This window comes from Dryobates pubescens, chromosome 16 (genome assembly GCF_014839835.1).
Source record: "Dryobates pubescens isolate bDryPub1 chromosome 16, bDryPub1.pri, whole genome shotgun sequence".
In the NCBI taxonomy this organism is placed as follows: domain Eukaryota; kingdom Metazoa; phylum Chordata; class Aves; order Piciformes; family Picidae; genus Dryobates; species Dryobates pubescens.
The window spans coordinates 6,222,767-6,236,431 of record NC_071627.1 but is presented as its reverse complement, the minus strand read 5'-3'; the positions used below and the strand labels follow the sequence as shown (position 1 = coordinate 6,236,431).

Genomic DNA, 13,665 nt, shown 5'->3' with positions numbered 1-13,665 from the left:
AAGGCCCCAAAATTGAACCCAGTACTCAAGGTGTGGCCTCACCAGTGTACAGTGGGACAATCACTTCCCTGCTCCTGCTGGCAGAGGCCAGGATGCTGTTGGTCTTCTTGGCCAGAAGTGTAGGTCAGCTTTCCTAAACCAATGGTCTAATCTATGCATCTAATCCAAGAGCCATATAAAAAAGCCCAGCACAGACCCAACAGAGACCCAAAGCTGCTGACCCAGCAGGTACCTAGCTGCCTCCCACGTGCAGCCAGGGCTGTCTCCTACACGCTGCCAGGAACAAAGGAAGCATTTTGCCTCCAGTCCCACAGACGCTGCTTTTGAAGAGGTCTTCAAATCCTTTAGCCTCTGCTGGGTCTCTTTCCTATGAGCTCCCACGCTGTGGTCACTAACCTCTGTGATGCCAGCCACTGCTGCTTGCTCCAGGAAGGTCACTGCCTGCTGGTGCCTGTGCCAGTTGTTTCCAGGAGTGTGGCACAGGAGGTACCTGGCGTAGCGGTACTGTGCCATGGGGTGCCGGCTGCTGGCTGCGTGCCAGTAATAAAAAGCTGCCTGCAGAAAGAGAAACAGCCCTGTGTGACCTGGCTACCATGTGTCCTCAGATGGCACCTGACTCCCCTCTGCCCAGGACAAGCTTAGCCTCTCTGTCTAATCTGTCAAAAGCCGCACAAGCTTACCCTGGCAGCTGTCCCACACTTCCCTGTAGACTGGTTTGGGTGGGGAGGGACCTTTAAAGGTCACGTCTAGTCCAACCCCCCTGCAGTCAGCAGAGACACCTGCAACTAGAGCAGGTTGCTCAGAGGACCAAATAACCTGACCTGGAGTGCTTGCAGGGATGGGGTATCTCCCACCTCTCAGGGCAAACTGGGACTGTGTTTCACCACCCTCAGTGTCAAACATTTCTTCCTTCTCTCCACTCTGAGTCTCCCTCTTTTAGTTCAATCACCCCTGGTCCCATCGCAGCAGGCCCTGCTTAGAAGTCTGTCCCCAGCTTTCTGATCAGCTCCTTGAAGCACTGCAAGGCCACCAGAAGGTCTCCCTGGAGCTCTCTCTTCTCCAGGCTGAACACCCCAAATTCTCTCAGCCTGGCCTCCCAGCAGAGGGCTTCCAGCCCTGCCAGCATTGCTGTGGCCTCCTCTCGCCCTGCTCTAACAGGTCTATTCTGTGCTGAGGACTCCAGAGCTGCCCCAGCACTGCAGGGGAGGTCTCAGCAGAGCACAGCAGAGGGGCAGAATCCCCTCCCTGCCCCTGCTGCCCACACTGCTGGGGATCAGCCTGGGGCTGGGCTGGCAGTGCTGGGTGCTGCTAATGTGAGACTGTTGAGGTGACACAATGGACTGCGACTACCCTAGAGCCCTCCAACCCCTCTGCCTTCTCGACTCCAAGCTGCCCATGATGAAGGGGGTGGCACTGGGCCAACAATAGCAAAGCTGACTCTGTGCCAGCAGGGATCTGCACAACTGCTGGAAACAAGCTGCCTTTGCAGATCTTTCCAGCTCCAGAAGATGCTGGCTACGGCCAGCCTGCACTAGGTGGCAGCTTTAGTTAAGGTACCCGCAGTGGAGGGCTGGAGATGTAAAGCAGCCCTGGGATGTGCAGGGGTGTTTTAAATACAGCAACATGACAGTTTTCTCCTCACACTCTCCTGGGTGCTAGCAGCACAGCCTGTGGACCTATGGGAAGACCTGAGAAGCTATGAGAAAGGGGATTTCAGGAGCACATCTCTGAAGGGATCTGTGACACTGAAGCCAGCACTGCACAGCTCCACTTTGCATTATTTCCAGCACTTTCTAATGAGCCTTCACAGAGTGCCACACCCATGCAAAGGGAGAAAAAACACCTGGGCCCCCCACAAAGACCACTCTGCTGCTCTGTGCCCCACATAACCAACCCTACATGCCATGGATACCTTTTCCAAGTCTTTTTCTGTGCCTCTGCCATGCTCGTAACACAGACCCACATTGAACTGGGCTTTGCTGTAGCCTCGATCTGCTGCCAGCTTGAAGCAGGTGTAGGCTATCCCATGGTGGCCTGCTCTCATGCTTTCAATCCCTGGGAAGAAACCAACGTAACCACAGGGGAAAAAGAAAACAGAATGCAGCCTACAATGCAGCAACAGCCTCCAACAGCTACTGAGCTTTGCTCTTCTTTCTTTCTAGCCTATGCCAAGTGCTCTGGTTCCACCTCCAGCTGGCTCACCAGCCCTCAAAACCACAGGCCCAAAGTTTCCACAGGAGCAGTGGCCCCACTGAGCCTGCAAAGGAAGCTGATGGCCTAGCACAGCGTATGGCTTGCACAGAAGTGCCATGCTTTTTCAGTGCTGCAACTAGTGGTGTATATAGGGCAAGGACTCTTTTTTTTTTTTTTCTCTCTTAGATCATCACATCTTCCCTCAGCTCTTCTTAGAGCTGCAACTCTGCAATTCCTTTTTCAGCTTGCCAGGAAGAGTGAGAGCTCAGATAATGAGAAAGGATACGAGGATACGACAGCTCGTGGTGCAAAAAAACACGACAGAGATGGCTTCACTTCCAACTGCTAGGTGTCAGGACGAGAGTGCAGGCTCCAACCAAGCCTGGGCTTAAATATGCTGATATAAATCAGGTGGCAGAATGGGACAGAGGGCAATAAATCTTTCAAAGCACAACTGAGATGGCTGGAAGGAGGCTTCAGCTTGAGTGTGTGACACCTCTGCCTTCACGCAAGACCTGCAACACTTTGGAGGCCCTCAAAAAAACACCCCAAACCACCCCACAAGCCAACACAAAAAACCAGCCAAAACAACAATGAGAAATATGTGGTTTAAAGACAAAACAAATCCAAGTCCATATTACCAAGGATGTTGAGTGCAATGGAAATGTCAATCCGGAAAATCTGCTGCAATTGGAAAGCAGCTTCCTCCAGACGCCCTCGCTGAGCTGGGTCACCCTGAGGAGTTAAAGAAGAAAGCTGTTAAGACAGCAGGAGAAAAAAAACCACACATACAAGAGTCTTTCTTGGAAACTGAGCAGCCAGACAGATTGCTACTGTACTATAGTTATCTAGAGGGTGATGTCATCTGGTGTCATGTGTCCTATCTTAAGAGAGTCAGCTCGTTAGGGAGGCTGCACGACACTGCTCACCTCCCCTGCAGCCAGGCAGCTTGGTGGAGCCCCTCAGACATCAGCAGGCCCTTCCTGACACCAAATACCTGACACCACTCATGACTCCCCCCTTCCAAAGTGCCATCAGCCTTTGTTCCCCCTCCTGCATGACGCCAGCAGCACAAACAGCCTCTGCCAAAGCGGCTCTGACATTTGTGCGGCACTCTGCGGCACTCCAGCTGAGCCCACCCTGCCAGCTTACTGCACACTGCTCAGAGCCTGCACACCACAGACAAGCTCTTTTCTTTCTCAGTAATGAACAGGATTTTTGACTTCACCACAGCTCCAGGAGGTGGGTGGAAGAGGATTAGCCTGGCCTGCAGCTTTAGTTTCCCGGCCTGGCTTCCACACGCAGTGCCATCGAGTGGCAGCCGCACACACTGCACAGGGGCTGAGGCGCCTCTGCAACTCGGGGGCCTCACCCGGCAAAAACGCTCCTTGCCACCCAACGGCTTTACTGCTCAGGCAGCACTCAGAGCTGCTCACAAGAGGACAAGACGTGGACCAGCTCCCCTCCTCTGCCCAGAGCCCCCTGGCACTATGAACGAGCTACAGCCCTGCACAGGAATGGGGAGCTCAGCGCTCACCCCCCCCAGCAGATCAAGCTTTCTGGTGGGGGAGCAGAGGACACTGCCATTGCACCCTGCTAAGCACCGAATTTACCTCTGCTCTCTTCACAGTGTCCTTGAGCAATTGCTCAGCTGACTGATGTTTAAAATAGGGAATTGTCTGCACCCAAGACTGATTTGCAAGGAATTAGCAGGTTTAATCACAAGAGGAACAATAATATCATTTACACCCTTGTGACTCTCAAGCTGATGCACCCTCTTCAAGCCCCAAGCCTCTTCCTCTCTCTAACAGACAAGAGGCAGTCCTGATTTGCAGCTTTAGGAGTGACACCACCTTCTCCAGTCATGGGCTGTCTGGTGAAAACCAAAATAGCAACAGCACGTAATCACCTAGTGAGAAATTGCATCAAAATGCAAACACACAAGAACAGAGTGGTGCTGCTGGAAAAGGTTGAGGGGTTTTGTTTGATTTGGTTCCCCCCCCTTTTCTTTCAATATTTCTCTACCAGCACTCCTGTTACACAGACACCTTGAATGGTGGAGGTGCCAGTCTGCAGTTCCTGGACCTTTGGTGTGTTAAAAGCAGAAGGCATCACATCACAGCTTTCTTTCTCATAGAATCCCGTTGTAGTGTGGGTTGGAGGGACCTTTGGGGATCAGCCAGTCCAAGCCCCCTGCTCCAGCAGGGCACCCACAGCAGCTTGCCCAGGAGGACAATGCCCAGAGGGGATTGGAAGCTCTCCACACAAGGAGACTCCACAACCTCTCTGGGCAGCCTGCTCCAGGCCTCCAGCACCCTCACACCAAACAACTTTCTCCTCCTCTTCCAGATGGAACCTCCTGGGTTCCAGTTTGGCCCACTGCCCCTTGTCCTGTGCCCTGCGCACCACTGATAAGGGTCTGGCCCCAGCCTCTTGCCCCCCACCCTTTATCTCTTGCTAGGCATTGCTCAGCTCCCCTCTGGGGCTGCTCTTCTCCAGGCTCACCAGCCCCAGGGCTCTCAGCCTTTGCTCCTCAGAGAGGTGCTCCAGGCCCCTCAGCACCTTTGTAGCCTCCACTGGACTCTCTCCACTAGGGCAGAGCAGAAGGAGAGAAGAACCTCCCTTTATCTCCAGGTTTTAGACCTGGAGGTTCTCCTGGCTTCCAGCTGCACGGGACAAGACTCCAGCCTCACATACAAATGGATTGCTCAGGCTGTGCTTGGGGTCACCCTGAGATACCTTCTTGTAGGGAAGGGGTCCTAGGTGCAGAGGGAGGACGTGGCAATGAAAGCATACCTTGGCACTGTGGTGAACTGGGCCCAGGCTGGAGCTCTCAGGTACTTGGAACTCCCCTACAATACAAAACAAAGAACAAGAGGAGTAGGGTAAAGCAATGCTGTACCTTTGCCTCTTCCTCCTCTTCCTATCCCCTTTGTTCCACAGTTTTTTCCTAGAGGATTGATCGCCCACTCAGTCAGGGACTTGAAGAACAGAAGGAACACCAAGCAATCTGCCCTTTCTATCAAAAGCAACCAAATGCCTGTGAATACAGTCCTGTAATCCACAGCTGGCTAGCACACCTCCTCCAGACAGGCCCCCAGACTTGATTTGAAGACACCAAAAGGTAGAGAATCTCCTGCTCCCTCTGAAAAGCTTGTTCCAGCAGCTTGTAATCGCTGCTTTAAACCTCTGGGCTTCATTTCAAATTAAAATACATCTGGTTTCTGCTCCCAGGCTCTGGCTCTTCTAGGCTTTTCTTCTTCTTCTTCACTAAAAAACCTATTCTCCTTTTCAAGGTCCTGAGAGGACTAATCAACCTCTCTTGATTCTTACCGGTGATTCTAAACAGACTGTACTGTTCTTGGCTTTCAGCTCAAGTACTTTTCTGCCCCAGCTGATTAATTTTATGTCTTTTTTTTGCCACTCTTCTTCAATTTTCAACATTGTCATTGAAGTGGTGACCCCTCTCACCAGTGTCACAGGGAAGGTGAAATTGCCTCCTTGTTCAAATTCCTAACAGCTTAAGTTTGCACGTGTCAGAACTATGCTCCAATCCCCACCGGCCAGGGCACCACGCCGAGATCTCACACTTAGGTGCGTGCTCCTCTAGCTCCTTTTCTAGGTGATTTCTTTCTCTCTGCCTCTTCCCAGGGATGATCAGACAGGCTACTCTGGCTGCATCCTCTGCAGGCTGAGGTTATCACCCCAATGTGGCCTGCTTGCTCCTGGCTGCCCTCTTAGATACGATAGCACAACCATCTGCTCAGCCACTATCCCACCACTTTCAATCAGAATTATCTAACAAAAACATCTACTGCAGAAGCTAAGCCACCCTGCTCTTAACAGCACTGTGCTAGAGGTGATTACACAGGCATTTACACCAGCTAGTCTAAGAGGATGGTGACCTCCAGCAAAGAGGACAAGCAGGCCAGGGCTGACTGAGGCCAATTATTTTTAACCTCTATCACCATCAGCAGCTGGATCCCTCTGAGCACCTAACACCAGGTGCTGACGTCTGGATCACTTCAAGGCAGTGCTGCTAACAGCAGAAGTAGCTGTGCCCTCCCTGTGTCTCTCCATCCTCCTTCTCAAGCTGTAAAGCAGGGAGCTAAAACAAATTAAATATCACAGAACCACAGATTGGCAGGGGCTGGAAGGGACCTCTGGAGAGCATCAAGTCCAACCCCCCTGCCAAAGCAGGGTCACCGAGGGCAGGTGGGGACACCAGAGCCAACCGCAGTATTCCAGGTGGGGTCTCACAAGAGCAAAGGGAAAGAATCTCCTCTCTTTACCTGCCAGCCACACTCCTCTTGATGCAGCCCATCAGGAGTCTTTTATCTGCAAAGCCCCACTCACCCAAGGAGCAGGATCACTGTGGCAAACATGATTCCTATTCATCATTCCACCCAAGGTAATGTAAGCTGGGAGTTCAGTAGCTCTGCTTCACGTTTGTTTGTGGAGCAGGCACAGAATGATCTGATCTTCCTCACTGGGAGACTCTATCTCTTAGTCCAAACCCTTCTGGTTATGGTGAGCCTTGACAAGCTGCTGTGGGTGCCCTGCTTTAGCAGGGGGTTGGACTGGGTGATCTCCAGAGGTCCCACCTTGCTGGGATTGCATGAAATTCATAGGCACTGGGCTTTGAACAAGCTGATCACTACACTGCACACACACAGACCCACATCAACATTATTCTTTAGGTGGTACATTCAAGGCACACAAAAGCTGGGAATGCCATGGCTGGAATTTTTGTGTCTAACTTCATTTCTCCTTCTCCAAACACCATGCAACAGGACTATCCAGCCTTTCTTCTTCCATGCAACCCTGCAGCTCTCAGTGCACCAGATGCCCAACGCTCACATATTCAGCAGCTAATAAATGCTTCGTACTTCCCCACTGCTCATCCTGTGCTAATCACATCTTGCTCAGAGCTACCTCCAAAGGAGGAATTAATAACCTTCCCGTGGACAGCCGAGATCTGCCCATCCCAAAACATCCAAACGCTTCCCAAGAACGAATTCACCACAAGAGCTGGACAAAATCCAGGCTTTCTGCCTCATGGAAAATGTTAGTGTTTCCAATTGGTTTCATTGTGCTTTGAAATGAAAACACACTTTGGAAATGTCTGTAATCTCCAAATTGAAATAACGAATTTTACACTTCTGCCAGGGGTAAAATACAACTCCCCAGGGCAGCATTCAGCTGCTGTAACACTGAGGCTGGCTGTAATCACTTCCTCCTCCTTCACTACGTGCTTTTACCTTCCAGAGGCAGAAAAAAAGCCAACCCAACAGCCAAACCTTTGAGTGAGGCCTGAATTGCACGAAGGGAAGGAAGAAAGATGTGATCATACAGCGGAGGACTTGATGATAATAATATCCACGGCTCTATTTAAGGTGACTTTTAAATGAATTTCTTCAAGTTTTCTCTTTAAACACCCCAAAAGTAATAGATTCTATCACAGTGTGTGATGCTGGAACTGGAAAGGCTCATCTGCAGGATTGGGATGTTTGGATCCATCACAAAGATCTTTGCCACTCGAGGTAATGAAGTAGCTGACAGCGGTAGCAGATTGTCACTGTACGTGCAGATCAGCACAAGCAAGGCTGGGAGTCAGCTGAAACACTGAAATAAAGGGTGAGGACGTGGAATTCTCTCCAGAAGGGCTTTTGCCATCACTGGCAACAGAAGACTGGAGAACTGAAGGTACATTTTGCTTCACTCTGAGCCCTGGAGGTCTGTTCTCTAATGGCAAAGCTTTGCAACCAGATTCCCCTGCATCCTCTGCCAGACGTTTGTCCTTCCCTTCCTTCTGCTCGCCCCAGCTTCTTGCTGCAGTTGGATTTAACCAGCCTCATTCTTTTTCAGCAGCTAAACAGCAGGAAAAAAAAAAAATCCCTCAACCTTAGGCAGCTTTGTCTATAGAAAGCAAAACAGAGTCTGAGAGAAAAGCACCAGCCAAGGTTCACTTTCAAACTTCCCATGAAAAGCTTTCCAGGCGTTCTCACATTACAGGACTAAGCATTTCTTTTAAGACTCTTGAGGGGAAATGACTGAATCTCTTCACCCTGCCTTTCCTCAGCAAATTCCCCCCAAATGGATGCACAGCCTGATGTGAGAATGCAACCTGAGGACTTATGTACTGAGCACAATCCAATTATTCCTGACATATATTGCCTCTGACAACTGACAGTTGTGGATGTTTGGGCAGAAAGGGTAAGGAAGAGGGATTATAGAGTCAGGCTTTTCCTGGCACAACTTGCCAGCAATCAGCTGTTCTGTGATATTCTGAGCAGGAGGTTTTGGCTGGACCAATTAAGACCAATCTGAATGTGCAATTTTACCTAATCACTTCTTGGAATCCATTTCTACTTCTGGCCTGTAGCAATGAGTTCCACAATTTACCTCTGCCCTGGCTGAACAGCTACTGTCTCCTGCCTTTTTGCTACCTGATCGTTTCTGTGCTGCCTCTTAACATGTCTATTCTGACAAATACTCATGGGTTTAGAGAATGGTTTGGGTTGGAAGGGACCTTCACAGTCTTCCAATTCCAACCCCCATGCCACGGTCAGGGACACCTCCCACCTCCCCAGGTTGCTCAAGGCCTCATCCAACCTGTCCTTGAACACCTCTAGGGAGGGGACATCCACATCCTCCCTGGGCAACCTGTTCCAGTGTCTCCCCACCATCACTGCCAAGAATTTATTTTCCATCTCCAGTCTCAATCTCCCCTCTTCCAGCTCAAAGCCATTGTCCCTCACCCTGTCATTCCCAGCCCTTGTCACAAGTCCCTCCCCAGCTCTCTTGTAGCCCCCTCAGGTACTGGAAAGCTGCTCTAAGCTCTCCCTGGAGCCTTCCCCACAGGGGAGGCTCTCATCTTTGTGGCCTCCTCTGGCCCTGCTCCAACAGTTCTATGTCCCCCCTTATGCTGCCCCCCTCCAAATGGACTGCAGGTGGTGCTGCAGGTGGGGTCTCATGAAAGCAGAATAGAAGAGCAGAATCACAAATTCTGCTGGTCACACTGCTTTGGACCAATGCAGCCCAGGACACAGTTTCACAAAGCACCAGCACACCCTCTGCCACTTCTTTATGAACCTGAAGAGGCAGTCTCTGTGTAATTGTCTCCTTGTCATCCTTTTCTGGTTGCTGTTTTTTAAGTCAGTGTCTTTTCCTCAAGTGTTCGAGACGTGGCCTCACCAGACTTCCACCAACCTGTGACACTGCCTTGTCCTCAGTTCCTTCCTTTCCAATAATTAACATTTAATTGGCCTCACTGCTGCTGAGCACTGACTTAACCTTATCAAAACTATATCCACAGTGACTTTAAATGCTCCCTCTGCAGTATAATTAATGTGACACTCCTCATTCTGTGTATTTACAGCTGCACTCCCCTGCCTATGCTCATTTAACCTACCTTGGGATTACCACCCTGGTTTTAGCTCCTGTGCAATCTTTTGCTGTGACTTTCAGATTTGACTGTCCTGAATAATTCTCTACCATTTGCTGCTTCTGTCACTTCACTTGTCACCTTTTTTTCCCATATCACTGCTGACTGTGCCTAACAGAACATGTTTCAACAAAGGACTTGCAGAATTCACCAGTAACAGCTTTCCATGTGAGAATTACTTACTGTACTTGAAGGAGTTACTAGCCCAAGAGCAGCCCCTCTTTTCCCTCACCTCAGTTTTGTTTCTCCAGGTCTTTCAGGCTCTAGCTGACAGATTTTCAGAAAGCAAAGTGCTGGCTAATCTTGCTCCACATTCCTGTTGTCTTCTCCAAAGGACTCTTATTAAATCTACAGGTCTCTTAAATCTCTGCAATGGAGCAAGCTGGCCTAAATCCTTAGAAGCCCTTTGATGTTTTGACACAGCAGAGTCACCCACGTATCATATATACCATAGAATGGTAAGGGTTGGAAGGGACCTCTGGAGATCATTGAGTCCAAACCACCTAGGGCAGGTCACACAGGAAAGCATCCATATGGGTCTTGAAAGTCTCCAGAGAAAGAGACTCTACAGCCTCTCTGGGCAGCCTGCTCCAGTGCTCCATCACCCTCACCATAAAGAAGTTTCTCTCCACTTTGAGGTGGAACCTCCTGGGTTCCAGCTTATACCTGATGAACCTTGTCCTATCACTGGGCACCACCAAAAGGAGACTGGCACCTTCATCCTGACCATCCTGAATCCAACACCTCTATTCTTTAACACAGTTTCTAGCACTGCAGAAGTACCTTTTTAGCAGTTCTGTGCCTCAAACAACCCTCCTGCCTTTTTAAAAGCCAGGGTCCAACCTGTCATCCTTCAGGTCACAGAACAGATTGAAGCACTGGATTACAGATCCTCATTAGAGGCTCAGTGGTTTCATTGCTTCTGAAGAACATCTGAACAACAAAGAGCATTTGGCCTTGGTGACTTGTCACTGTTCAATTTATCAGTTTGCCTAAAAGCTCTTCCTGTTGGCTCTCAGTAGGAAACTGTTTGTCAGACACAGACACGCGGTCACCCCTGAACTTCAGCTGTGCCAACTGAAGGCATCACTGTCTCCACTTACTCCCCACCACTTCTCCCAGAAGTCCATGTCCAGTAACCTACCAGGGAAGCTTTGTGTCTGAGTGCTTCTTAATATGCTCCAGGCAAAACCAGATGGGTCTAATTGGCTGTTTAGGTAAATTAACCTGGCTGTTTTCCTGGAGCTAATTAGGAGACATGGAAACAAAATGCTCCATTTGCCAAGTGATGGGACTGATAACCTCTGGCAGGAGGTGGCTTTGATATGCAGTGATGGGCAGTAGCTTAAGTCAGCACTGAAGAAAGCCAAAAATCTGGAAGCAAGCAAAGAATGTGGAACTCCTCTGACCTTTTCTGCAACACCTTACATTATCTAGCCACCATCTACCGACTGGCTTTTGTATGTGCCCGTGTCTCACCACCCTCATGGTGAAGAACTTCTTCCTAACATCCAGTCTGAACCTACCCATTTCTAGTTTTGTTCCATCCCCCCCAGTCCTATCACTCCCTGACACCCTAAAAAGCCCCTCCCTAGCTTTCTTGTTGCCCCCTTCAGAGACTGGAAGGCCATAAGAAGGTCTCCTCAGAGACTTCTCTTCTCCAGCATGAGCAACCCCACCTCTCTCAGTCTGTCTCCACAGCAGAGCAGCTCCAGCCCTCTGATCATCTTTGTGGCCCTTCTTTGGTCATGTTCCAGCACCTCCAGATTCTTCTTCTAAAAGGGGCTCCAGAACTGGATACACTGGCACAGGTTGCCCAGGGAGGTGGTGGCAGCCTCATCCCTGGAGGTTTCTAAGGCCAGGCTGGGTGTGTCTGTGAGCAACCTGATGTAGTGTGAGGTGTCTCTGCCCATGGCAGAGGGGTTGGAACTGAATGATCCTTGAGGCCCCTTCCAACTCTGACAATTCTGTGATCCTATGCTGTCTCTTCTTCTACCTGCTCCAGCAGGTTTCCTGCTTCTAACAACTTTCCTGAAGCCATTATTAGTGCTTATATACCTTCTAAGTAGTTCTGTTGTAGGCCTTACCTGATCTTCCTTGATAGGACTTTATCATTGAGGACATGCTTTCTTGGATAAGACTTCCTCTTTTTTTTTTTCCCTGCAGTGTATCTTCCTATTTTTAGAAAACTCATTTTAATAAGAATGTCTTTGATACCTCCTGCCACTGTCTTTATCTACAGCATCAGCACTCGTCAGTACATCCTCAGCTTCCAGCAAGAAAAGAAGTCCTTTAGTTTCACACCATGTACACAAACTGCACTTATTTGCCTGAAGCCTTCTGACTGTAAATATCTGTCCACAATGAAAGAACAGAAACTGGATGCTGTAATCAGGTTGCTAAAGCAGACCAATATTGCCAGAGCCAATGTCACCTGCAGTTACAGCACAGGCTCCTGCCTGCCTGCAGGAGCTTTTTTCCTCCTGTCTCTGGACTCCTGATTCACCTCTCTGAAGTTCCTGTCTTCTCACTCTAACCTCCCACCTCAAGTGTCAATAAATGGCTACACATTTCTTGGCTCCTAGCTTTGCCTTGGGGAAATGTAGACTCAGAAGTCCTCCTGGCACAAGTATTGCACGTTGCACATACCTGCCTCTGCCCAGGGCTGTCTGTCTCCTTGCCCTGAGGGGATGCCTGAGGATGAATTCTCTGGTAGGACCTCTGGGCTTGCTTTCTGCTGGAGGTGGGACCCCAACTGTGCACTGGGACAGCTGGTTGAGGCCTCAGTCACCACTGGAACAGAGAGTGAAAACCAGTTCTCATTAGCTGTGCAGTGTCTGCTTTAGAAGACAACACTGGGCTGTGTAGCTACCCAGCCACAAAGCTAAGCAGGAAGAAAGTTCAGGGAGTCCAGGAGAGAAAACGAAGCTAAGGGCATGCAGGATGCCAAGTGGGATTGCACCAAATCCCTAAGAAACAAATGAGCTTCCCCTGACAGTTACCAGCCCTCGACCTCCCCAGACAGCTTGGAAACTGGTTGTCAGCTTCTCGTTAACGTACCAGGAGGCTGCAACTCTGACCAACAGCCTGTCCCTCCCACAATCCTTTCTCACAAGCCAGAGCTGCTAACCTGTCTGCTGAGAGGGCAGTGAAGAAAGCCAGAGAGCCCTGTGCTCTCTCCTGGTGTCGGGTAGCGATCTCAACCAGGAGATCTGTCTGACCAGCTGCAGCAGCAGTGCACCGAGTGCTCCCTGAAGAAAAGAAAGCACAAATTAAGGAAAAGAGCCCTGCTCTCTCCTTGTGTCCCGTTTCCATGTAGCAGCTTGTCCACAGATCCATTTCAGGGAGCTTTCTCTCCCAACAGCTCCGACTGCTCCCGTTCCCCTTCCCACCCCCAAGTCCACATCCCTCCCAGCCGGGACCACGCGGCCCTGCTTGCTGCTCCTCACCCAGGTGACTGCCTCCAGCACGGTGCAGCGGGGCACCAGGCCGGGCAGGGCCTGCTGCCTTCTTCCTCTCCCCGAGCCATCCCGGGACCGTCCATCCTGGCTACCGGGAACTCTAAAACGACCAGAAAACACCGTGAGGCCAGAACCTGGCCTTTGGACACCCTCCCACCACCACCTCGCCGCGTTCTGTGGGCCGGCACCCACCCGGCTCTCGCTGCAGGCCAGCTCACGGCCTCCCACCCGCCAGGCCGGGCCGTACTCACCGCTCGGGGCTGGGGCCGCGGTCGGCGGCAGGGCCGGCGGCGCAGGCGGGGCGGGCGGGGGGCGGCCAGCAGCGGCCCAGGCCGCGGCCCAGCAGCAGCCGCCACATCCCACCCGCGGCGCCACAGAGCGGGCGCGTTGCCGAGCGACGGCGGCCTAGGCCATAGAGAGGAGGCGGCGGTCGAGGGGATCCGCCGGTCGCGGCCGGCCTCCCGCGGGGCAGGGGCTGCGGTCCGCAGCCCGGGCGATGGGGAGAGCGGAGCCCGCCCTGGCAAAGCGCCGAGGAACAGCTTCGGGCGGCCTTTGCCCAGCGGG

The 13,665-nt window shown here is 51.2% G+C and overlaps 1 protein-coding gene across 1 annotated transcript in view; it reads right to left on the bottom strand.

Annotated features, from left to right (window-relative positions):
* The window catches only part of DELE1 (DAP3 binding cell death enhancer 1), a 26,763-nt gene extending 13,098 nt beyond the window's left edge, over positions 1-13,665 (bottom strand). The window contains exons 1-8 of the mRNA XM_054168338.1: positions 13,353-13,665; positions 13,090-13,201; positions 12,771-12,891; positions 12,290-12,433; positions 4,990-5,045; positions 2,835-2,928; positions 1,913-2,055; positions 397-555 (exon numbers count right to left, since the gene is read on the bottom strand). Coding sequence (XP_054024313.1) covers positions 397-555; positions 1,913-2,055; positions 2,835-2,928; positions 4,990-5,045; positions 12,290-12,433; positions 12,771-12,891; positions 13,090-13,201; positions 13,353-13,459 — 936 coding nt within the window. The 5' untranslated portion in view covers positions 13,460-13,665. The remainder of the gene's footprint in view (positions 1-396; positions 556-1,912; positions 2,056-2,834; positions 2,929-4,989; positions 5,046-12,289; positions 12,434-12,770; positions 12,892-13,089; positions 13,202-13,352) is intronic.